Source organism: Chionomys nivalis, chromosome 7 (assembly GCF_950005125.1).
Source record: "Chionomys nivalis chromosome 7, mChiNiv1.1, whole genome shotgun sequence".
Classification (NCBI taxonomy): domain Eukaryota; kingdom Metazoa; phylum Chordata; class Mammalia; order Rodentia; family Cricetidae; genus Chionomys; species Chionomys nivalis.
In genome coordinates, this window is record NC_080092.1 from 69,615,684 (window position 1) to 69,641,189 (window position 25,506).

General features: G+C 47.9%; 1 protein-coding gene across 1 annotated transcript; it reads left to right on the top strand.

The window, feature by feature from the left end:
* Nucleotides 1-2,646: 2,646 nt before the first annotated feature.
* Nucleotides 2,647-25,109, top strand: Trim25 (tripartite motif containing 25). Its single transcript, XM_057776315.1, has 9 exons — nucleotides 2,647-3,296; nucleotides 7,090-7,185; nucleotides 12,709-12,942; nucleotides 14,701-14,869; nucleotides 17,654-17,719; nucleotides 19,681-19,704; nucleotides 20,033-20,125; nucleotides 20,209-20,307; nucleotides 20,831-25,109. The coding sequence occupies exons 1-9, from the start codon at nucleotides 2,703-2,705 to the stop codon at nucleotides 21,358-21,360; spliced, it is 1,905 nt and encodes a 634-aa protein (XP_057632298.1). The 5' UTR covers nucleotides 2,647-2,702; the 3' UTR covers nucleotides 21,361-25,109.
* Nucleotides 25,110-25,506: the final 397 nt, after the last annotated feature.

Sequence of the window (25,506 nt, forward strand, 5' to 3'; positions counted from 1 at the left end):
GGGAGTCCTCGAATTCCTGGTCAGTCAAAACTGCTATATTTTTTTTTCAGTACTGATTGAACTTGGAGCCTCACACATGCTAGGCAAGGGATGCTACCACTAAACTATATCCCCTTATTACTTAAAAAAAGGGGGGGGAGGGTCTTGCTCCGTAGCCAAGGCTGACCTTGAACTTTAGATTCTCCTACTTCAGTCTCCCTAGAGAGAGTTCTGGGATTATAGGTGTGCCCTACCTTGCCCACTTTGGAAACACTGTAACCAATCTGGAAGAAGTGAAGAGATGTAAAGAGACCCTTGTATCTTCAATCTATCAAATTATTGAGACATTAGTTATACAGTATTTTGTGGGAGAAGGGCATACAGACATATAGATCCCATTAGACAACTGGATTTACAACAAGTTTTTTTTTTTAATAAGAAATGGGTAAAGCCAGCTTTCTTTTCAGAATCAAAATGCAGAACAAATGGAAAAATTTATGGTATTTAACCTTCACAAGTTTGAGCCTCCACATATAATGCAACCAAGTTTACATTTTTAAAAGCCCTTCTACATACACTCCATCTTCTCAAATCTAGCTATGTCTGTATGCCCTTCTCCCACAAAATACTGTATAACTAGTGTGCTTGTAGTAGTTAACTCCACCATCTTTGTAAGCTAATGAAATTGTGAGTCACCCATTTATATCTTTTAATCATGTCAGTTCTCGAATGGGTATCTCCTTAGCCTGCTGATTTCTTTTTCTTTCTAAAGAAAGTGGGTGGAGAAATTAATTTAGACGTTTGTTTGCAATAAAAGAATTCATTTAAAAAAATTATTGAGACAATGAACCCCAAAGAAATCGGAGTTTCCTCAAAATCTCATTGGGAGAAACCCGAGAGAGGACTTGTCTCCCGGAAAAAGATTTCAAACCGCTTGCCAGGTCAGCTTTCAGAGACTGAAGCCCAGACAAGTGATGGTCAGTGGGCTGAACCAGACGTGGACTGGAGCTGCTTAGATGTGCATGTTTTTGCCTTCTCTTTTACTTTTGATCTCATTTCAGAACCTGGAAGGTGGACTTGAGTTTGTTGGGTCTCTTTGTGGCCTCAGTGATTAAATCCTTTTCTGCCGTCCTCTTTTAATTTGGCGCTTTTACTTGTCTTGAGGACCGGTGACTGGAGCTAAGACACAGGGTGTGACACCAACTTTTGTGATAATAGTAATTTTTTAAAAAGGTCGTGTACCATCACGTGGCTCCTGCCTTTAGGGCTTGAGTGGTGACAGTCAGAGCCCAGGACCGGGGGAGTGGGAAAGGAAGTGGCTGGAGGGAGGAGAAAGGAAAGCGAGGAAAGGGCAGTCACTTACCTTCCATATAATTGTGTTTTGTTGTTTTTGTTTTCCTTAAATTATTATGTGTTTGGTGTGTGTGCATGGGTGGGGAGGCTGGTGGATAATTTTGTGGAGTCATTTTTAAAAATTTTTTATTGAGCTCTACATTTTTCTCTGCTCCCCTCCCTGCCTCTCCCCTCCCTTTCAACCCTCTCCCAAGGTCCCCATGCTCCCAATTTACTCAGGAGATCTGTCTTTTTCTACTTCCCATGTATAAGACTCTCTTAGTGTCCTCATTGTTGTCTAGGTTCTCTGGGATTGTGATTTGTGGCCTGGTTTTCTTTGCTTTATGTTTAAAAGCCACTATTGCATTGCTGGTGGTAATGCAAGCTGGTACAGCCCCTTTGGATGTCAGTGTGGCGATTTCTCAGAAACAACTTTCCTCAAGACCCACTAATACCACTTTTGGGTATATATCCAAAGGATGCTCAATCGTGCCACAAGGACATGTGCTCAACTATGTCCATAGCAGCATTGTTTGTCATGGCCAGAACCTGGAAATCTAAATGCCCCTTGACCAAAGAATGGATAAGGAAAATGTGGCACATTTACACAATGGAGTACTACACAGCAGAAAAAAATAATGACATCTTGAATTTTGCAGGCAAATGGATGGCGCTAGAAAATATCATTTTGAGGAGGTAACCCAGACCCAGAAAGACAATTTTGTGGAGTCTTAACCAGGGTTAAGTAACTGGATTTAGGCTCCCGCGGCCTCATACTGCAAGTTCTCCCGCTCAGACATCTCCTCAATCCTGCTTTAGATGTTGAGACAGTCACTCTCTCTGTCACCTAGGCTGGTATCGAACTCGCGGCAATTCTCCTGCCTCAGCTTTCCAAGTGATGGAATAACAGGCACGAGTCATTGTGTTCTGCGTCTACGGTATTTTGTTCTGTCTTGCTTTGGTTTTAATGAGGACAATAAGACCCGTCTTGTTTTGGAGGGTCGGTTGGGACACCTAGAGCATTGGACAAATATTCTTCCAAAGTGGTGCTGCACTCCGGGAGGACACGGGCCTCGACTAGGGGAGTAGGAATACCCCAACTCCTGCGACAGTTCATCTGCTGAGTGACCCTGAAACGGCACCTCGTGGTCGCGCTGAGGCTGCTCGGGCCGCCGGGGGTCGTCAGGACTCTGCCTGTCGCCCCACCTTCAGCTCTCAGCACCAGCCCAGAGGCCTCAGACACGCCCCCTCCTCCTGGGCCCCACGTGACTTCCTGAAAGCCCAGGGCGCCGCCCCTCCTGTCCAGTTTCGATTCCTTCGCCGCTTTCTGAGCACCGCGCGGTGGTGTCTGCCGCTGTCCCTGCGCGTCCCGTCGGGTGTCCAGGAGCGCGATGGCCGAGCTGGTTCCTCTGGCCGAGGAGCTGTCGTGCTCCATCTGCCTGGAGCCCTTCAAGGAGCCCGTCACCACCCCTTGCGGCCACAACTTCTGCAGGTCGTGCCTGGATGAGACGTGGGTCGTCCAGGGCCCGCCGTACCGATGCCCGCAGTGCCGCACCGTGTACCAGGTGCGCCCGCAGCTGCACAAGAACACGGTGCTGTGCGCAGTGGTGGAGCAGTTCCTGCAAGCCGATCAGGCACGGACGCCGGTGGACGACTGGACGCCCCCTACCCGCTCCGCCACTTCCAGCTCGGCCACCCAGGTGGCCTGTGACCACTGCCTGAAGGAGTTCGCGGTGAAGACGTGCCTCGTGTGCATGGCCTCTTTCTGCCAGGAGCACTTGAGACCGCACTTCGACAGTCCCGCCTTCCTGGACCACCCCTTGCAGCCACCCGTCCGTGACCTGCTGCGCCGCAAATGTCCCCAGCACAACCGCCTTCGGGAATTGTTTTGCCCCGAGCATGGCGAGTGCATCTGCCATATCTGCCTGGTAGAACACAAGACCTGTTCCCCTACACCCTTAAGCCAGGCCAGCGCCGACCTGGAGGTAGGGAATGGCTGGTGCGGATATAGAGGATGTCCCGGGCCAGCTAAATTGTGGAGAGGGCCCATCCTGGGTATCTAGTACAGTGGGTTGCCGGAGGAGATAGACTTTACTGGGCCAGAGATCCACCCGTTCACACGACCTCGTGGCCCCAGGCTCCTAAGGCCACTGTCTGTAAACTGCAGTAGAGGGCCAGCCCCACTGGCAAATCAGAGAGCCAGGAGGTTATATAGCCTTCCGCTTATCCATTGCCTGCTTTCTCCAGTCCTCTCCTGTCTATTTTACGTAGCAGACAACTAAAGGCACAGATGAGGGTGCCTGCCCCCGAGCCTGCGATTCTCCAATGGAGTTTAGTAGTTTTGAATATTGACTGTGAACCCTGGGGGTAACCTTCCTCCCCCCCCCCCCCATCCTGGCAGCATGTAAGAACTGTGTGCTAGTTCCTTCCACAGCTCAGGAAAACAGTCCCAGGGAGATTAGCATCGCAGTGCTAAGGCAGTAATTGTCCAAACAATCAGAGCTGGGAACCAAGCTGCCCAGACTCACGGTTCCAGTTTCTCGTTCCCCTGTAGACCTCCAGACTGGTATCCACGTCTGTTGAGTCCAGAAGCGTGAGTGTTCTTGGAGGCTGTAAGAAGAAGCGTGTGTTGATCCGGGCAGTTCTAACGGACAGGGAATGTAGGCAGAGCCCCAGGAATCCCCTGCATGTGACCTGTTAAGCTGTGGTGTAGCCCGTCCTTTTTTTTTTTTTTTTTTTTTTTTTTTTTTTTTTTTTTCTTTTTGAGACAGGGTCTCACTATTACTTAGTCCTGGCTGCCCTGAAACTCACTCTGTAGACCAGGCTGGCTTCAAACTCAGAAATCCCTCCTGCCTCTGCTTCCCAAATGCTAGGACTACAGGCGTGTCCTACCATGCCCGGTTAGTGTAATCATTCTTGCTGTGTGAAACCGAGCGGGGATTTAGCTTCTGGACCTAGGTCCACCTTGCTAAAGACAGGAGGGGAGGGGGGGTATCAGAGTTCCTGAGGGCCTTCCAGGGTTGTGATGATTTTAGAGGCTTTAGATTTAGAGGCTCCTCTCTTTGCCCTGTGGACTCAGCAGAAGCTGCCCCTCTGCCACATTTGCCAAAGTGTGATCTGATCTCATTTCACTAAATGTCTGAGAAGTTGAGACCTGTCCCAGTGTCCTGAAAGGAATTGTAAGCCTGGGTGAGGTTGGCAGGTTTTGCAGCGGTGCCAGGAATGGGATCCTAGCTCTACTCCCTTTTACCACAGCCCTTCCCTGACCTTGCCTGGGGCTTAGCCAGGTTCTTCTAGGCATTTTCCCTTTGAATCTTGGCAGTTGGACTTAAAGATACATCTTTTGAGTTCACCTCCTTGGTACACCCCCACCCGTGTGGGTATGGACACCTTCGATTCTACCTGTTCTAGAAGAAAGTATACCTAACCTTTGAAGCTGGGGGTCTGCTTTGCCCCACAGAGCTAGCTGTTTGGCTTAGGACCAGTCACTGCCGATCTCTGGGTAGGTTGGGCTTCCTGGGAAGTACTTTGGAGGCAGAATTCAGTATCGGAAGGCCTGGTGCTCATGAGTCTCCTACCATAGTCGATGCCAAGATCTGGGTTCAAACCCTGACTCCCGCTTGTAGCTTTCAGATGCAAAATGATAAAATGGGGGACACGGTGGTGCTAGTCTCAGGTTATAGTGAACATGGGGTGCAGTGGGCATGGTTCCTCGTGTCTGTAATTTCAGCACGTGGGAGGTGTAAGCAGGGAGATCATCGTGAGTTCGAGGCCAGCTCCAGGGTGAGACTGTCTCAGAACAACAAACAACTGTCGAGATTGCTTAGCTGATAAAGAAACTTGTCACCAAAGCTATGACAAACAGTTTGATCCCAGGGACCTATATGGTAGAAAGAGAACCAACTCCAGCAAATTGTCCTTCGTCTTGGCATTCATATGCACGTGATCACACATGTGTGTGGACACACACACATACCTAAATATAATAATTAAGGGAAAAACAATAAAAATAAGAGAGACAGTAGATGAGGCAGCTTCTGAAAAAACAATTTTCTGCAAAATCTCCATATTGGTTGCTACTATTTTGTTACTGGGCCTGTGTAGATGAGGCCCCTCATGCTCTGGGAAAGCCACAGACAGCACACACTGTCCTAGAGGTCTCTGCCTCAGTCCAGAGGACTTGCCAGTGAGTGATCCCTGCAGTTACCTGGCTTCCAAAGAGGGCGCTTTTAGAAGCACCTATTCCCCAGGGCAGGAGGGCCTGCCTAGCCTGGCCTGAGCCTCTGTTCTCTTTCAGCCTTTTTGTCTAGAACTGGAGCGAGTGACCATTCCCGCTGTCTTTTTAATCCTGGTCACAGGATTCCCCTGCCAACCTTATGCCCATGGCTTTTTTGACCCAGCTGCTACTCTTAGTGTTTTAATGCCAGCCCCTGACAAGCAAGCACTGCTGTCTTGAGTATCTTGGCTGCTAGTTTGGGGGTGCAGACTCAGGATTCCATTCTCTCCCATGAGGAGGACCCAGGTCCTTGGTCTGTAACAAGCTTCCCCAAACTTCAAAGTGTTTTTTGTTTTTTTTTTTTTGTTTTTTTTTTTATCCTTGGTCAGTGGTCTGTTATCGCCCCCTAAATCCTTGAGTTGCTTCTCTTTGGTTTGGAGTGGGGTGGAGGGAACGATTATCTGGTTTGATTAATAGTGGGTAACCCTTTCAGCGGGAAGGGCTCCCAGGAGAGTTCTGGAAGTGAACCAGTTGCTAGTGTTCTCAAAGTGTCTTCCAGCTTGGGGGAGGCAGGATCTGCCTGGGTTTGTCCTTTGACCCAAATCTATTTCAGCCACTGTTGGAGGCCTGGGGGAAGGGCTGTGTCACCGAGGCTGAGTCGAATATCACTGACCTGGGCTTTCTGGCTAGAGTTTACGCAGCCTTGATCTCTGTATCCGGCCCTCACATGTGACAGTGGCTGGTTGAAATCCAGCCTCCAGGTCAGATTCAGCGCCAAGGGACTCTGATGGAATAGAGGAAGCAGGAAAGTAGATGAGAGGGCGAGAGTGTGTTGAGCTAGTTGGTTAGGGGAAGAAAATGTTTGTTTTCCTAGAAAGTCCTAGCATACACAGTTTATATAGTCTATACATTTAGTACCAGAACTTTAGCTGTACCAGTTACTAATAGTGCGGCCTTGGGCTCCTTCGCTGGGTTCCTGGAAACTCCATTGCTTTGTTAGCTCTCCAGCGTCTTGTAGCGAACCTTTCCTTTGACATTTTGTCTGCTTTCATGGGTGTTTGCTGTGGTAGGGCGAGTGACCTCACCCGCCATCGCAGAAGCAGCTGTTCCAGATCATTCTGTCTCTGTGAGTGTGGCCGCTCACCATTGTTCCCCTTGCTTGGACTTCATGAACTGTAAAATGAGTAGTAACGGATGAAGTGTGTTGGAATAGAAGTCGACATTTAGTATGGCCGTAGGCAGATCCAGGCCGTGCTCTGAGCGTGGATCTTGCATTGGTTCGTCTTCCTGATAGCCCGTGTAGGCAGACACAGTGGTATCTGTTCAGGGCCAAGGAAATAGGCCGAAGACACATAGCTGGGAAGAGGATTTCAAACAGTCATTTTGGTTCCCAGTCTTGGTGTTTCTATATTGTCTGCCTAAAGGGATGGGGGCGGGGCACCAAATACAAGAAGCCCAGGGTAGGCAGATATCCCGGCGGGATGGTTGGTGAGGACAGCCCCTAGCGTGGGGGGCTTGGAGGCTAAAGAGGGGATCTCTCACCCTGTGTGTTTCCTCTACAGAACAAACTGAGGCATAAACTGTCCATCATGCACAGTCACATCAGCGGGGCAACCAGAGCACTGGAGGATGTGAGAGCCAAGCAACAGAGTGTGCACGTGAGTGACTCCCCCGCTGCAGCCTAGAAACTCTGGAACACTGTCCACCCTTCAGGGAGGACAGACACAGCTTGGCCGTGGCTGGGAGTGTAGTTCTGTCGGTGGAGTGCTTGTGTAGCTTCCTCGAAGCCTTGGGTTACACTCTCGCACCACAGGTGCAGGAGAATCAGAAGTTCAAGGTCATCTCTGGTTACTTAGTGAGGTCCAGACCAGACTGGGTGTCTGAGACCTTGTCTTTTGTTTTGGTTTTGTATTTGAGACAGGGTCTTACTACGTAGCCCTGGCTGTCTTGAAACTCACTGTGTGGGCTAGTCTGCCCTCGAACTCACAGAGATCTGTCTGCTTCTGCCTCCTGAGTATCCTTCTCAGCAAGAAACTCTGTCTTAAAAAAACAACAACAAAAAAGCTCCAGGTGGTGGTGGTTGTTGTGCACTCGGGAGGGAGAGGCAGGCAGATCTCTATGAGTTTGAGGCCAGACTGATCTACAGGGCAAGTTCCAAGACAGCCAAGGCTACATAGAGAAACTCTGTCTCGACAAAAAACAAACAAAAAGTTTTGTATTCAAAAAGCTGCATGTCCAAGAAATGGTCTTTTTAAACACAAATTGAAAACTGTCTGTAAGCCCAGCCTTGGGAGAATTATTAAAAATTAAGAATAAGGGGCCTAGAACGATGGCTTAATTCATAAAGGTGATTGTTGTGTAAGTCTGATACCCAAAGATCAATCCTTGGAATCCAAGCCAAGGTGGAAGGAGAGAACCGACACCACAGAGTTGACCTCTGACCTCCAAACTCATGCTGTGGTACACACCTCCACCCCAATAGTAAATAAAAAACTAAGGATAAATAAATAGGCCAGGCATGGTGGTGCTTGCCTTTAATTCCAGCACTCAGGAACTAGAGACAGTCAGATCTCCGTGAGCTCTAGGCTAGCCAGGACTACGTAGTGAGACCTAATCTTAGAAGAAGAGGAGGAGAAGAAAAGAAAGAAATATGTCTGGAGAGACTCCTTCCAGCTTCAAGAAATTCTGGATCTCTGTGAGTTCGAGGCCAGCCTGGTCTACAAGAGCTAGTTCCAGGACAGGCACCAAAAACTTCAGAGAAACTCTGTCTCGAAAAATCCAAAAAAAAAAAAAAAAAAAAGAAAAAAGAAAAGAAAAAGAAATTCTGGTATTCCTTGTCTTGTGGCTGCATCAATCTTTTCCTTCTGTGACTTTTCTTCCATTTATAAGAACTCAAGGCTTACCTGGTTAGCTCAAGATGATCTCTTAATTTAAGTACATTTGCAAAGATCCTTGTTCTAACCGAGGCTATATTCACAGACTCTAGGATGTGGGTGGATATTTTGGCTGTCTGACATTAACTCACAGGATATACAGGAAAACACCAAGAAAGAAGTATCATAGGTTCACAGTGGACATGTTGCCATGTTAAATCAGTGGCAGATTTATCAACCATTTCCCAATAAAAAAAAAAATTAAACTAGCCAGGCGTGGTGGCTCGAGCCTTTAATCCCAGCGCTTGGGAGGCAGAAGCAGGTCTCTGGGAGTTCAAGGTCAGCCTGGTCTACAAAGCAAGCTCCTGGACAGCCAGGGCTGCTACACAGACAAACCCTGTCTTGAAATTAGTTCATGTGCATGGGTGTTTTTTTTGCCTGTTTATATGTGTGTGCCACATGTGTGCTTAGTGCCTGTGGAGCCCAGAAGGGTGTGTCAGATCCCCTGGTGCTGGAGTTACAGCCCGTTGTGAGCCGCCATATAGCTTCTGAGAACCAAACTGGGTCCTCTGAAAGAGCAAGCAATGTTCTTAACCACTGAGCCACCTCTCCGATGCCCAGTTACCTTTAGAGTGAAAGAAAGGAGCTAGATTTTTGAGGATACTCTTGCTAAACTGCAGCATTGTACCTTTGTTAAAATCCGGGTGCCGATACCAGCTCTATCAGCGACTGGCCCGTCTAACTTCAGTTGTGTTGGTGGAGATGCAACTTTCAACTTCCCACCGCCATAGCAGAACCTCAACTCCTCTGAGGAGTCTGTGAGACCTATGGGGGCGAGGGGTAGAATTATGAGCATTGGTTGGAGGGCATGCTAACCTCCTAAGATGAGGATACCACCAAGTGCAGGGACTCCAACAAGTTCATTTTGTTTGGTTTAACAGTTGAAGCCCACACCAGAGTAACCCTTGACCTGTAGCATAGCTTTGCCCCACATAAACATCCCTACTGTCCTGTGATGCTCTCATGTCTTTGATTGAAGATGGATCTTTCTTTCTTTCTTTCTTTCTTTCTTTCTTTCTTTCTTTCTTTCTTTCTTTCTTTCTTCCTTCCTTCCTTCCTTCCTTCCTTCCTTCCTTCCTTCCTTCTTTTCTTTTTCTTTCTTTCTGAAAAGCCAAAGACTATTATAGAAACTGGCTGCCAAGGCGGAAGGTATTGAAGAACAAAGAAGCTGGCAGATCCAGAATTTCACAGACTGTGACATGTATTAAGGATTTATTGGCAGAAGGGTTTGTTGTTAGGTAGTGACAAGACAATAGTGTCTCTGTGCCCCAAGGTAGGAGGAAGGGGTTTATGTGCTAAGCTAGGCAAAGGTGGCCCATGGCAAACTGGAATGTACCTAGTTTTTCTATAATAGTAGTAATAACAATAATAATTGTAAATGAACATTTCCTGTCCTAACCACCCACTCCCAAATAACAGACTTAGAGGCTGAATATTACCTATAAATGCTCGGTCGATAGCTCGGGCTTGTTACTAGCTAACTTTTACATTTAAATTAACACATTTCTATTACTCTATGTACTGCCATGTGGCTCATGGCTTTACCTGTCCATTAGCATGTCTTGCTTCCTGGGTAATTGGCTGGTGTCCTGACCCCAACCCTCTTTCTTCCCATCATTCTTTTGTTTTTCCTGCCTAACTTCCTACCCAGCTGCTGACCTTTCAACTTTTATTAACCCATGAGAGTAAGACATATTCATAGTGTTCCAAGGCAAATAATAATAATAATAATAATAATAATAATAAAACTATTAACATGTCCTGTAGGGTTTGAGATTTGTGTTAGGGTCATCTGGCAGTTATGACCAAGATGGCAAAATTCATGTCAAGATGGGTCCTTACTCTGGGTCACCTTTACCTGCTTGTTCTAGCCTGGGAAAAGGGGAACAAGATGGAAGATACCAACAACAAGCAATTTCCTTTTAAGCAATCATTGCTGTGTTACAACATACCACTTCTTGCCTCGCCACACTGGAAGGAATTTAGCCACCCTGGGCAAACCTAGTTTCAGGGTAGTCTGGGAAATGTTGTCTGAGAAGCTGTGTACCCGATTGACACTCCTGGGGTGTTCTCTTACAAAGAGCATAGGAGGAAATGAGCACTGAAGGATGATGGTGTTCACAAGAGGAGGTGAAGCGAAGGGCTGGGTTCAGAGTGGAGGGTCAGTGAAATGGCTCAGTGAGTAAAGGTGCTTGTTGCGCAAGCCTGACAATCTGAGTTTGGTCCCCAAGGCTAGTGGAAAAGGAGAACCAGCTCCTGAAATTGTTCTCTGACTTCCTGGGGATGTATGCACACAACAACAGCAAAATAATAATTAATAATTATGCCGGGCGGTGGTGGTACACACCTTTAATCCCAGCACTCAGGAGGCAGAGGCAGGCGGATCTCTGTGAGTTTGAAACCAGCCTGGTCTACAAGAGCTAGTTCCAGGACTGGCTCCAAAGCCACAGAGAAACCCTGTCTCAAAAAACAAACAACAAACAAACAAAAAATATTAATGATTAATGTAACAGTTTTTAAAAAGTTGAGTTCCGCTCTTTGGGTGTACAGTGTATATTTTTATTTGTTATGTTTGATTCTGAACTATTAGAGTTACCCAAGAAGTTTGTTCAAAAAATACGACTGTTGAAGCAACACTGTCTACCAGAATCATCCCAGGCACCTCTGATTTTTTTTTTTTTTTTTGAGGTAGGGTTTCTCTGTATAATAGCCTTAGCTGTCCTGAAACTTGCTTAGTAAACCATGCTGGTCTTGAACTCATAGAGATCCCACCTGCCTTTGCCTCCCAAGTTCTGGGTCTAAAAGAGTGTACCACCATCAACTGGTGGTATCAAGTTTTTGACATTTAGTGTCTACTCACGAATCATGACACATTTCCTCTTGGAACATTTCAAAAGCTCAGAAGCCACATGTAACCCTCAAAAGGAGAGTTCTAGGGAATGACCATCTTTAGGAACTTTTTGAAATTGTTTCATGCCTTCTTTTAAAAATTTTCTAGGAACTGCCTCTGCCTTAAGAAATTAATATCCCAGCCTGGCAGTGGTGGCGCACACCTTTGATCTCAGCACTTGGGAGGCAGAGGCAGGTGGATCTCTGAATTTAAGGCTAGCTTGGTCTACATGGTAAGTTCCAGGATAGTCAGGGCTATGCAGACAAACCCTGTCTCGAAAAATAAAAAATAAAAAAAAGCTAATATCTGCAGTGTATTTCCATCCCTGTTTCTACCTTATATTTATACCCTAATCAGTTTCAAGGAAGAATCACCATCTTGAATTGTTCACTCATTCCCCTGTGTTCATGTATTTATGCATGTCTGTATGCGTGTGCCTTTCTTAATAACAAACACCACCACTTCGTTATGTCTGAGCTTTGTGTGTAAAGAATCATACTGCTTCTTCTGCTTCTATGTTCTTCCCTGGTGGAGATGGATCCTCACGGACCTCTCGTTTATTGTTTAATGTTCCATCCTATGATCACGTCTCAGTCTTTGCATCATCTCTCCTATGTTCAGGTTCCCCACCCCCAGATAGTCTTACTCTGTAGCCCAGACACAAACACCTGGGCTCAAGTGACCCTCCTGCCTCAGTCCCCAGAAGAACTGGAACAATAAACATGTGCCACTGTGTCCTGCTCACTTTTGCTGTGTCAAACAGTGTTGCTTGTGAACAGTTGTCTCTCCTCCTCCCCCACCCCAGTCTGCAGATGAGGGTCACATGCAGCCCGAACTGGCTTCAAGTAGGCCAAGCAGCCAAGGATGACCTTGAACTCCTGGTTTTCCTGTGTCAGCCTCCCAGGTGCTGGGATTACGGTTGTGAGTCGCTATACCTGGATTTTCTTGTTAATATTTGTTTTTTTGTTTGTTTGTTTGTTTTGTTTTGTTCTTTGAGACTGGGTTTCTTTGTGAAGCCCTGGCCATCCTGGAACTCACTCTGTAGACCAGGCTGGCCTCAAACTCGGAGATCCACCTGCCTCTGCCTCCCAGAGTGCTGGAAATAAAGGTGTGTGCTATTACCACCCAGCACTTGTGAACATCCTTCTATGTGCTTCCGGGGCAGGTGCTTAAGAGTATCGTCCTAGGGATTGGGGTTGCCGGGTCTTGGGGGTGTGATCTCCCGGTGGACGGGACATTTCCAAGTACCATGAAGGGTCATGCAGTTCCTGGTGCTTGCTCCCCTCTTGCCGACACCCAGTGTGCAGCCTTAGCATTTCCACCAGTCTGACAGGAGCCCCTTCACCTTGGCCTTGTAGGACTCTATGAGTAGGAAGCTGGAACAACTGAGACAAGAATATGTGGAGATGAAGGCCGTCGTTGATTCAGCAGAGACCGGCTCCACTCGCAGGCTGAAGGAGGAGGAGAAGAGGGTCTTCGGAAAGTTGGACACCGTCTACCAGGTCCTTGTCAAGAAGAAGAAAGAGATGCAGGACCTGAAGGCAGAGGTTGAGCTCACCTTGGCCAAAGGGGACGAGTTTGAATTTCTGGAGGTGAGTTGGGCCAAGGCTGCTGTCGTGCGGGTTAGCTTCCCAGAGCTGATAGCAGTCTGAGCCTCATGGAGTTGGGGCTGGAAGTGTCTCAGAGACACGTTCTGTTTCTGTGCTCTGCAGCAGCTCCCCTGAACTGAGGGGCTTTAGAGAACGGCTGATTATTATCTCATTGGTCCCTTGGCTCAGCATCTGGGCGTGGCTTCCCCCGTTGTTGGCTTGGCATCAGCAGTCTAGCTACAGGCTAGGCTGTATTGATTTTGGAACACAGGGTTGTTTTCCAAGTGCACCTGGCTGCTATCGGAATTTGAGTTCCTCAGGGCTGTAGGTCAAGTGTACACTTTCTTGCTGGCTGTCTGCTGAGGCTTTCTTTCGACTTGGCAGCTTGTGCTTCCCTCGAGGAAGGCCCGAGTTCCTCTAGTAAGGTCTTTTACCCAATTAGTATCCTGACCCACACAGAATAATCGCCCTTTTGATTAATTCTTTCAGCTTGTTTGATGTCTTTATTGTCCCTGTGGTGTACCTCCTCTGTTCCTTGTAAGTTTGTTGGGGCAGTAGCATCCTTTCCCATCTGCCCTGTGCTCAAGGAGATGGATATGGAGGGTATGTGTGTAAGAAGAGACTCTTGGAACCATCTTAGTCCTCCCTCACGTGGTCCCTGAAAATGTCTTTCTGAAGCACTGTCTTCCTGCTCTGTTTGGCCCAATGCTTCTTAGCGTGATCCATGAGTGAGGTCCTTGCTGTCTGAACAGGCTCTGCACTCCCCTTTCCCGCTGAGTGTAAACACCACGTTGGCCTCCTCTGCCCAGTGGATTATGTCCTTTTTCCAGGTCCACCCTCTTGGGTTCCGGTGTTACACATTATTAGTGCTGCAGTGTAATGCCCCACTCCATCACAGCGCTAATGACGTCATTTCAGATGTCCTTGTTTTTGTATATCCTTTGGCTGTAAGCCACATCTTGTCACTACCCCCTTCTCCCTCACTTAGACAGTGCAGGACCCAGATTCCCTGCTCAGTACAGGAGTGATGGAACTTCCTCTGTGCATGATACCTGCTGGTGCCCTGGTGAAGGTTTTCTCCTGCCCCTGGGAGCTCATTCCTGTGTCTAAGAACTGGAAAGGATTCAAAGTCCTTGACTGAGTCCCCTTCATTCCAAAGGACTCAAGTTAGTGAGATAACTTTTTAAGTTTAATGACATTCCCATCCCGACCCCCATCCCATAGAAGATGTCCTAGATCAATCTTGTATTCCATCAGACATTCCTGACCGTCTGATTAGGGCTTTATTGGGTTGGAGTGTCCTGTACCTCTTGGGAGGAAGGGAGGAGCTCCAGAGACTCTAGTTGGCATAGTTTCTGTGCAAGCCACTTGCCATGTGACCTCTTTATCTGCTTTGTAAGACAAGTGACCTCTGAGGTCCTTCTGGCTCCAGTTGTTTTTATTTATTTATTTTTTTAATTTTTATTGTATGAGTGCTCTGTCTGCATTAGATCCCATTATAGATGGTTGTGAGCCACTATGTGGTTACTGGGAATTGAACTCAGGACCTCTGGAAGAGCAGTTGGTGCTCTTAACCATCTCTCCAGCCTCCATCTCCAGTTCTTAAGAAAACACTTCAGTTGCTGGTGACCTCGGGCTTGTGATTGAAGCAGGCAGGGGCTCATTGTTGTCATAGGAAACAACTTGTGGGATTGATGAGGATGGAGCCCAGGCCCTGGCTTCCCTTGAATTGCCTGTCCTTAACACCTTGACTTGTTCCAGAAAGCTGCAAAGTTGCAAGAAGTGTCAACGAAACCAGTCTACATCCCTAAGATTGACCTAGACCACGAGTTGATAAAGGCGGTCCACCAGGGCGCGATGGACCTCAAGAATGAGCTGAAACGCTCCATCAAGCAGCTCCACGAGAGGGCTGAGGAGTCCATTGGCCCAGGTAATAACAGTGACCCAACACTCATGTGCTTAGGGTGTGATCCAGAACACTGGGACTTGAATTTCAGGGGTCTTGAAACTGCGTTCTCCATTGGATGTAACTCTGCTTTGTCCTGACGTCACAGCTATCCTTCCAAAAAGAGCTTTAAGGCTTGGTGGTCTGATGGACTCTGGAGACCAACTTGGATGGGTTTCGAGTGACCCTGGATAGCCAGCGTGTTTGGTGGACGGGGACAGATGGCTAGCTCCAGGATCGGAGAAGCCTCATGTTCCTCCTTGGCACACCTTTCCCTTTTTTTCCTCCACATCTCAGCCACCATGGTGTTTGGTTGCTTTACACATGCCCACCCTGCTGCCACCACTCCATTCTGGGGACCGATCCCAGTGTGTGCCAGGCAAGCTCTCCACCTCTGACCTGTACACCCAATCCTTGGTTGTTTGAAGCAAGATCTCTCCATTGGCCCAGACCGTCTGCCACCTCCCACGTACTAGAATTACAGGTGTATACCACCACACCTAGCCATCAATTTTTTTTCTCTTTCTGCCCCTGAGCCCTATGCAGACACCACCTGCCTGCTGTCTGAGACTATCACCTGTGCTCCGTGACCATGCAAGCTTCCTCCAAATTCCCCCTGCATGTGCTGCTATCGCCAGGAAGGATTTTTCAAGATGTAGACGTCACCTTGTTTTCTCCTAACGCCTTCAGGGGCTTTCCATTGTCCTAAAGTGACAGACCAGACCTTGACCGTCAAGACAGATTAGAAACTGTCCCCCAAGCCCTCACACTTTTCTCTACAGCCTATCTCTCAGTGCCATGCTTCCTGCCACAGGACCTTTGTATATATCCTCCCGACACACTTGGCTGGGAGCATCTCCATTCTTCACCAGCTAATTCCTTTCTGCTGTTTCACTGTATTGTTTGGCTTTGCTGTACTGACAACTAAACCTGCCTTCATACACTAGACAAGTGCTATCTATACCCATGGCTATTTTGAACATTTTTATTTTAAGGCAGGATCTTTTGAAGCAAGGTCTCTGTCTCTGTCTCTCCCTCTGTCTCTCTCTCTCTCTCTCTGTCTCTCTCTCTGTCTCTCTCTCTGTCTCTCTCTCTCTCTGTCTCTCTCTCTGTCTCTGTCTCTGTCTCTCTCTCTCTCTCTCTCTCTCTCTCTCTTGTGGGCTCTGCCTGTCTTGGAACTTGCTATGTAGACAAAGCTGACCTAGAACTCACAGAAATCCTCCTGCCTCTGCCTTCCAAATTCTGGAATTAAAGATATGTGCCACCATACCTGGCATCGAGGAAGGATCTTTTAAGTTGCCTAGGTTGGCCTTGAGTTTGCCATCCTCCTGCCTCAGGCTCCTAAGTAACTAGGGTTAAAGGAATCTACCATTAGGCATTTTAGTTTTGTTAGGCATCTGTGTTTGTTTCCTGTAGCTGTGATCAAATATCCGGACAAAAGCAACTTAAGAGAGAAAGGGTTTATTTTAGCCCCCAGCCAACGTCACATCCATCGGGGCAGGATGTCAAGGCCACAGAGTGTGAAGCAGCTGGTCACATGACATTTGCAGTCAGAAGAGCAACGAATTGTTTGCACATTAGTGCTCACCTTGATTCCTCCATTTGAAACAGTCCAGCATCCCAATCAGGATGGGTCTTCCCACCTCATCTAGTGCAATCTTGATAACGCTCCACAGGCATGCTCAAAGGGCCGCCTCTCAGTTGCTTCTAGATTCTGCCAAGCTGACGATGTAACATTCACCCCCACATTGGGCTTCCTTCTCACTGTGTGGAAATCATTGAGCCGTTACATTTCTCTGCCAGGTTCCAGTACCAACATTCTCGCTCCTTTAAAAAGAAAACACATGTATTTATATTTTTGTGTGTATGCATATTGTATGTGTATGCATTTTGTATGTGTATGTATGTGGACATGTGCACTGTGACACGGGCGTTGAGATCAGAGGTCAGCTTGTGGGAATCAGTTCTCTCCTTCCACTGTGTGGGTCCCGGGGATGGAACTCAGGTTTGGTGGCAAACTCCTTTACCCACAGAGCCATCCTACCAGCTCCGTTTCCACTCCTTAGAGCAGGATTCATTTCCTCTGGGATCCTTTACATAGGTGCCATTTTCTTGCTCCTGGCGATTCCAGTCCAGCTCCCTCAGAGGAAGTTGTGAAGGTTGGAGCTGTGTTCTGTTGTCAAAAGCTGTCCTGTGGTGTTGCGCAGAGACCCTGACTCGCTTGTAAAATCCCTGTTGAATAACAGGTGATGGCCTTGAATTTCATGTGGCCAGCCCAGTGCCCTTGCAGAAGGACTTCTGAAACAGGGACAATGAGGCACCTTTGTGGAAGGTTCTAGAAGTACTTCATATGGGGTAAATCTGTGAGTGACTAGCCTGCTGAAGGAAGGAAGAAAGAGCCAGTGGGCAAGAAACTGACATTGGCCTAGTCTCCACTCCACGCCAGACACCTTGACCTCATTCAGGGGTCCCATCAGCCATCATCAAGTTGAAATCTTTGATGGATGGCCAAAGAAACCAAATCTCAGAGAAGCCCCGGAATTGGGTGCTGCGGAGGAGACTTCGCCCCAGTTGCCTTTTAAGCCGAAGAGAGAAGGAACAAACAAATTGGTCCTCTTAGCATTTAATTTCTGTCTCTTGCAACTAACTGGCTGGTCAGTGGGCAAGCTGTGTGACTGTGTGAATGTTCTACCCACAGCCTTGACAAACCTAACTCTGGGAATTGGTGGAGAGGAGTCACATACAGCCATCCCCTTTTCTCTGTCACAGGTGACGTGGGAGGTCATGGTACAGAGTCCACATCCAAACCTACACGCCCTGTGAAGAAGCCCCAACGTAAGTAGCCTCCTGTCATCTCTCTGGTGTCACAGTATGACTGTGGCTGACAGGTGAGACCATTCCATTGGCCGCTGCGGCTTCTAGACAATCACAACGCATCCCAAGTCTCAACTGGAGAAACATTCTGCGGCAGTGAACAGGTGGTACAGGGCCAGGCACGCACTCCACTGGGGCAGGGAGGTGGCTTTTCCACCCATGCTGGCTGTGTGGGATGGTGAAGTCGTGAGTTTGAGAACTATTTGATATGCTCCGAGCGCAGCCAGTAAGTGTGCTCTCTACCCAACCGGCTTTAATGCACAATGTCGTTGCACTGTTTCTCCCTCTTTTTAAAAAATCTTTCCTGTCTTTCAGTGTGTGTGTGTGTGTGTGTGTGTGTGTGTTCAAGTTTGTGTGTGGGAGTGTGGACACATCGTGCATATGTGAAAGTCAGAATTCAACGTTGGGTGTCAGTCATTACCTTCCACCTTGTTTGAGACAGGGTCTCTTGTTTGCCATGGCCTAACCCAGGCTCACTGGCCTGAACACTTCCGGGATTCCCCTATGTCCATCTTGCTGTAAGAATGCCGGGATTTCAGATTTATGCTACCCCATCGAGCACTGTCTGGGGTCTGAAGATCTGAACTCAGGTCCTATGCTTGCGTGGCCGGTGCTTTCCCTGCTGAGCCACTTCCCAGTCTCTTGACCTCTCCCTCTGAGCCAAAGAAAATGTTTTCCTAATTGTCCCCACCAGTGAAAATTTGATTCTACACATGTACAGTATATTGGTTCACTTATAAAAAGAGTAAACAGTAAGTAGGGCATGATGGTACACACTTTTAATCTCCATCTGTGAGTTCGAGGCCTGTCTGGTCTACATAGTGAGTTCTAGGACAGCCAGGGCTCTGTAGAGAGACCCTGTCTCAAAAAAGGAAGGAAGGAAGGAGGGAGGGAGGGAGTGAGGGAGGGAGAGAGAGAGAAAGAAAGAGCACTGTATGTTTCAAGACAGGGTGTCTCTATAGTCTTGGCTGTCCTAGAACTCGCTTTGTAGACCAGGCTGACCTTGAACTCACAGAGATCCGCCTGCCTCTGCCTTCCAAGTGCTGGGATTAAAGGCTTGCGCCGCCACCACCTGGCAAAAGAACACTTTTTCCACCCCATAGTTCAAGCATTAGATTTTACCCCTGTTCCCCTCTCCTCATCAGGGGTCGCGCCACTGTCAATGGGAATGTGGATGTGGGGCTGGGGAAGACTAGGATGGACCTGGTATAGTATGGCCCCTCACTTTGGAAGGTAATAACAATTGACCCGTGGAATGAAGGCAAGCGAGGTTCCTGTGGGACACACTGCTTGGGAGAACTCTTTATATCCCAGGGTCAGTGTGAGAAGGCATGGAGGTGCCCTGCTGTTAGTGGTGTCGGGGGGTGCAAGAGGACCGTGGGTGAACTTTACTGCTTGCTGCTTGTTTATAATGTGTGAGTTGTCTTCCGCAAACCACTGCTGAACCTCGGTCTCTCTGTGGACCAGAACACCTGGCGACTGAGCGTGCTTGGAAGAACCCTAGGGAAGGCAGGTGTTTTTTTAAGCACTGTGGTAATACTTAACCGAGACTGTTTTTTCCCCTGACTTCCTCTTTTTTTTTTTTTTTTACTTGCTTTCTTTTGGTAGTAAAATGCAAAGACCCTAAATGTACAGTTAAATACATGTTTGACAAATGGGTCCCATCTTACCATTACCCAGATCATAAATACTTCCTAGAAAATTCCCATCTCCTCCTAGTCAGTCTATACCCCCATGACCCTGGTGGGGTTCCTGTCCTTGTAGATGTGTGTTGCCAGTCACTCCCTTATATTTGAAGTTAGGTCAGCCTTCCTTAGATTACATGTGGCAAGTGTGCGCTGATGAATGTTACTATGGTCTTTTATGTATGGCAATGTGCTTTAAAATTTCTTAATCCTAAAATCTTTCTTTCTTTCTTTTAGAGGATAAGAAGGCCAAGAAAACCCGTAAGTTGTGCATTTGTTTATCTTTTTCTCATGACTTGTTTGGGCCTAGAGCTAACATTGAGAGCAACAGATGACTTGCTTTAACAAAGGCTCTGCGATGGCCCCGTCCTTCCAAATGTGCACTGTGAAGGCAGGCAGGCTTGAGCAGGGAAAGGAGGCCCAGCTGCAAAGGAGTAAGACAGATAAAGAGCCTTATCTGGACTCACTTGTGTGGCCCTGAGTGGTCAGACAGTGGGTGGAAGTTGACAACCACCTTCGAAGGGAGGGGAGGTCATCCAGCCCTCTGTGTTGTACTGCTGTTTCACGTCTGTCTTCCCTCGCCTCTCAGCTACTGGCCCCACTCCCAGCTCTCCCTCATCCAACAAGCCCACCTTTGGAGCTCCCGGGCAGTCAACGGATTTTAAAACAACTATCCCTGATGGTGAGTTGTGCCCGAGCACCAAGGAGGTATCTGCCATTTGTCCTGAGTTTGTCTTGAATACCACTCTCTGTTTCCTCTTCTAGCCCCACCCAAAGCCAACACCCCACAGCCAAACTTGACTGCGCTCAAAGCCAAGGTGCTAGAAAACTTCTTAGCCAAGTCTAGAGCCGAGCTTCTGGAGTGTGAGTAGCTTGGCTAGATGGATGGATGGATGGATGCAAGAGTGGGTGGGCATCCGGATGCGTGCATAAATGGGTAGATGAATGGTTGGGCAGGTAGATGGCTAGGTGGGTGGATTAACAGACAGAGAAGTGGGTGGTCCAAGCACTAGCGAGCGGCTAGTTGAATGGGTTGATAGATGATGCGTTTATTTGAGTGGGTGTTTGGAGAGACTAATGGTCAGTTGGGTAGATGGGTAGATGGGTAAGATGGATGGTTAGTTGGATGGATGGGTGGGTGGGTAGCTGCATAGTTGTGTGTATGAGTGGGTAGATGGGGAGGATGGATGGTTAAATGAGTGGGTGAATGGGTGGGTGGTGTGTGAGTAGATGGATGGGTAAGTGGATCTGTGGATGGGTAGTTAAAAAGGTGGATGGGTAGTTAAAAAGGTGGATGGGTAAAATAACTATAGATAGAGAAAGCTTTAAAAGTGAAAGTACTTTGGGCCTCCTGCCATTGATTCCCTGGGGGGGGGTGTTTTCTCAGATGCTGTTAAAGTCATCTTCGACTACAATACTGCCCATAACAAGGTGGCTCTGACAGACAACTACACCACCGCTTCTGTGGCCGAGGGTCTTCAGCAGTACCGCTCCCATCCCCAGAGGTTCACCTACTGTTCTCAGGTCCTGGGGCTGCACTGCTATAAGAAGGGCATTCACTACTGGGAGGTGGAGCTGCAGAAGAACAACTTCTGCGGCGTAGGCATCTGCTACGGCAGCATGGAGCGGCAGGGCCCCGAGAGCCGGCTGGGCCGGAACGCCAACTCGTGGTGTGTGGAATGGTTCAATAACAAGATCTCGGCCTGGCACAACAACGTGGAGAAAACTCTGCCCTCCACCAAGGCCACGCGGGTCGGTGTGCTTCTCAACTGTGACCACGGCTTTGTCATTTTCTTTGGTGTCACTGAAAAGGTCTGCCTGATGTATAAGTACAAGGTGGACTTTACTGAAGCCCTGTACCCAGCCTTCTGGGTCTTCTCTGCAGGCACCAAGCTTTCTATTTGCTCCTCCAAGTAGGCAAGCCGCTAGGCCAGCCTCAGCCTCAGACACTTGGACTTGCCGAGAGTCACTCAAGACTGGTCAAAACACCGTAGAAGGGGTTCTCCTAGGAGAACTTCTGAGTCCCCAACAGATAGATTTGGCTTAGAAAGGGGTGGGGTGATTGTCTTGTGGGTGGGGAAGCATATCTACCTCCCGGTGCCCCTGAGGACAGGGTGACTCCCCTCCCAATGTTCTGGGAAATCTCTCAGTCTGCTAACCACTTGGGTAGAGCTTCCGAGAGTAAAATCATTAGTGCTCCTGTTTTCTTTTTTTCTTTCTTTTTTTTTTTTTGAGACAGGGTTTCTCTGTAGCTTTGGAGCCTGTCCTGGAACTAGCTCTTGTAGACCAGGCCGATGTCCCGAGTGCTGGGATTAAAGGCGTGCGCCACCACGTTTTCTTTCAGGTGATGGATGTCCACTCTTTGGGTTAGCCTTCAGACCTTCGTGTTTTGATTATGCTCTAGATTAAAAAAAAAACAAAAAAAACAAAAAAAAAACAAACAGGTGTAGTGGTCGAGGCCTCTAGTTCCAGCACTTGGGAAAGCAGAGACAAGTGGATCTTTATGAATTCGAGACCAGCTTGGTCTACATAGTGAGTTTCAGGACAGCTGAAGCTACATAGTGTGACCCTGTCTCAACAAACAAGCCAAACAAAAAACAAGCGAACATCCAGTTTTTGGGATCAGCATGTATATTATCTCTTTGGCACCAGGTATTGAATCTCAGACCTTCATATGCTCTACTTCTGAGCCTAATCCCTACTCTGAGTTTCCATAGATCTCTTCCTCCTGGGAATCTTTTGTAGGTAAGGCTTCGAACTCCAATCTGAATCAGCTTGTGTCAATGAACCCTGATCTGGTTGAGATGGAATCTCTCCCTCTCCAAGGGCATCTCACCAGGGACATGTTGACTGGCCATAGAGCTGGAGGCCTTTCTTCCCATAACCTGTGCTGGGAGTGGGGGTGGGGGAGCAGAACCCTGGCTGGATTCACGGGAGCCTGATGGCTTTGCTCTTACTCATGTCTTGCCTTGATTGCTGTCTTCAGCAGTAATGTCCCCTTCCTCTGGGTTGTAGATACTGGGCTGTGGCTGTACATGTCACCCTTTGTTAAGTGGCCAGCCACACCCTCATTCTCATACCCTACCGTCATGTAGATGGGATGCATGTGGTAGCTTCAGGAGCCATGCAAGATCACCCACTGAGGTGACTCAGGGGCCTGAAGGACCTGTAGGAGACAGCCATTGTCCTGTTTTTCCCTTAACCACAGACTGTAGGCCCAGGGCTGAGTCCAAGACTCATCCCCTAACCTGGACCATTCTGCTGTATTCCTCATTTGAGCCAATTCCAGATGCTCATATAGACCAAACTATAAGTTAGGAAGACCTTTTCAGGATAAGGGGAAAAAAAAAAAAAAAAGGAGGGTCCAGCCAGTGGCTGTTTTCTCTGCGGTCTTTCATGCAATGAAAATAGCCCAGACCACTAAAGGGCAGGGATAGATGACCGAAATCTCCCCTCCCTCCTTCTGTACTGACGTCAAATCCAGAACCTGTGAGGATTTGGCCTCTTGTGACAGGAGTCTAGCTCTCTTTCCTATGTGGGGAGCTCCCTCTTATAAGCCTTCCTATGAAGAGAGGTCACTATGGGGGAAGGTAGGGCCCCTAGACCTTTCATATGGATGGATACTTGAGAACATAGCACATCTCAGATCTAGTAATGGAATTCCAGGGCTCTCAGCATTGACATTCCTGATAGATGTGTGACCTGTGTTCTCTCCCAGAGGAATGATCTGTTCCCTGGGAGTGTCTTTGCAGAGGCCATGTCCCTGTAGATGATATGTGGCCTTTGAAACCTTTTTTTTTGAAACCTTTTTTTTTTGTTTGTTTGTTTTATTTTTTTGTCTTTGCTACACAAATTCTTGGTGATTCTTCTCTGAATTTGAAGATGTCTAAACGCATCTTCACCGATCTTCTGAAACAAAGCCTGTTTGCAACCAAGTCAGACTTGGGAAACATCTAGGTTTAGAGAAGTAGAATGCCAAGGTTCACTGAGGGGTCCTGCTTGGGCTCTTCTGCAGAAATGAGACCAGCAGTCAAGACTCTTCCCAGGTAGTGTGCAGCTCAGGCCTGAAAGGCATATGTCCCTCTGTTTATGAGAGTCAAGCAGGCCACCAAAGCCCAGAGCTGTTCGAGGTGCTTTGGAGTTGTAAGTGGAGGAGTGTACCCTTGTTGTCTGGTACCTTTCTGTTTGCAATGGCAAGACCTCACCTTCCCCGCAGCCGTTTCTGTAATCCTGTACCTCAGGGTCCTGGAATGGACAGAAACTGTGTATTCATCTCACCCTTGTGCAGAATCCCTTGGGCAGGTGGGAAGGTGGAGGATGGATGGCTCTGGTCACTGCTCTTGTCATTCCAGCATGGTAGAGATGCCTAACATGGGTGACAGGAAAACCCCAGGGTCCTGTAGACATACAGAACTTGCCAGAAACTGTAAAATCCTAGCTGGGTGCTATCTCAGTCACTCCAGCATGATAAACTAAAGGTCAGGTCTTTGTATTATTCAGGACTGGCTGACTGGTCTTTTTAATCACTTGGAGACTGATTTTCAATCTGTTACTAATATCGATGTTATTGTTTACACCATTTACTTGTCTCTATTGATTTTAGTTAATTACTAATGTTTCAGCTGATGACTTCTTGGACGTAGTGTTTTAGAGGTGATTCATTACCAAGATAATCATCATAAACAGGGCAAGGCTGGCCGTTCCTCACTCTGAATGCAGTGTAGTAGAATTCTGTGTCCCCTGGGAATTGAGGTGTGGGGGGAAGAAATTGTCCCTTACTCTGAAATCCACTGATGAGGTACCCACCCCTGAAAGCTACTGCCCAGCGCCTCTGGGTGCTCAGGCTCCACTCCAGATCCCTTGAAGCCTACGTTAGTGTAGCGTCGATTGCAGGGAACTTTGGGGAAATAATACTCAGAGAGAGGGTGTGGGGGCTTCGCTTCAAGATAGTGCCAAGGTGGAACATTGTTGAAAAGTAAGCCCCGTTTGAGTAACCAACAAGGAGAGATGGGAACCCGGGGCTTGTTTTCTTAATCTTCCTAATGTTGTTGCATAGGCTTGAACATTTCTGTCGTGAAAAGTTAAATAGCGAAATGCAAAACAGGCCAGACCAGAAGATGGACGCCGTTCATGATCTTTGCTACAGAGGAATGGGTGTCTCAGGAAATGCTGGCTATTAAAGCATTTGGCTGGCCTTTGTCCCTGGTTTGGGGACATGTGTGTGTGTGTGTGTGGGGGGGTGTTAAGTCCTTGGAGTTTCCTGAGAGGATGGACTGTCATTGTTATTTGCCTGGTGGGAGATGACCGAGGATGGCAGCTAGCCAATATAAAGACCAGTTTGGTGACTGATTAGAGGGCTGAGGCATTGAACTTGAAGGACCCCTCTAGGGGAGAAGAGAGAACTGGGGATTGAGGTGAGTCCAAGACCTCTGGGAATCCTGCCGGTAAATGATGGTTCAAATCCAGCTGTGGTGGAGACCTGTGCATCTTCTCTGCAGATGGGCACACACATAGCTGTGCTTCATTCAGGCTGATGCACTCTTGTCCTAGGGTGGCTGGGCAAGGAAGCTCTGTGCTCTAGACCCTTCCAGACCTTGCCCTGTTTGTGTTTCTATGTTACTCCTTTTGATTCTTTTCATTTTAATAAAGTTAAAATCATAAATATAGTACTGTCCTGCCTTCTGTGAATTCTAGCAAATGCCAAACGGTAGGCAGGTCACAGCCACTCTGGGGATTTACAGTTAGTCAGCATTGTGTGGAGCCCGAGGCCACCAAAGTGATGCTGGTGTCTGAGGCCAGGCACCACAGTGGGGGACTGGGTCCCTTAACTTGGGGTGCCACATCTAACTCTTGGTGGCTGGCATGGCCATTGTGTGCAGGACAGCAGTTGCTATTGGGACAGAGGTGATGGGACCTGCAAGCTTTGAATAAGTCCTACTGCGCAGCCTATCACATACAACACACATTCTTTTTTGTTGTTGTTGTTGTTTCTCAAGACAGGGTTTCTCTGTGTAACAGTTCTGATTGTCCTGGAACTCGCTTTGCGGACCAGGCTGGCCTCAA

What these genes read in the sequence shown, in the direction of transcription:
- Trim25 (XM_057776315.1), top strand. Translation starts at nt 2,703, where the DNA reads ATGGCCGAGCTGGTTCCTCTGGCCGAGGAGCTGTCGTGCTCCATCTGC. An exon ending in CCAAGCAACAGAGTGTGCAC is followed by an intron (nt 7,186 to 12,708) that starts GTGAGTGACTCC and finishes TTGGCCTTGTAG; the next exon opens with GACTCTATGAGTAGGAAGCT. An exon ending in TAAAACAACTATCCCTGATG is followed by an intron (nt 20,126 to 20,208) that starts GTGAGTTGTGCC and finishes TTCCTCTTCTAG; the next exon opens with CCCCACCCAAAGCCAACACC.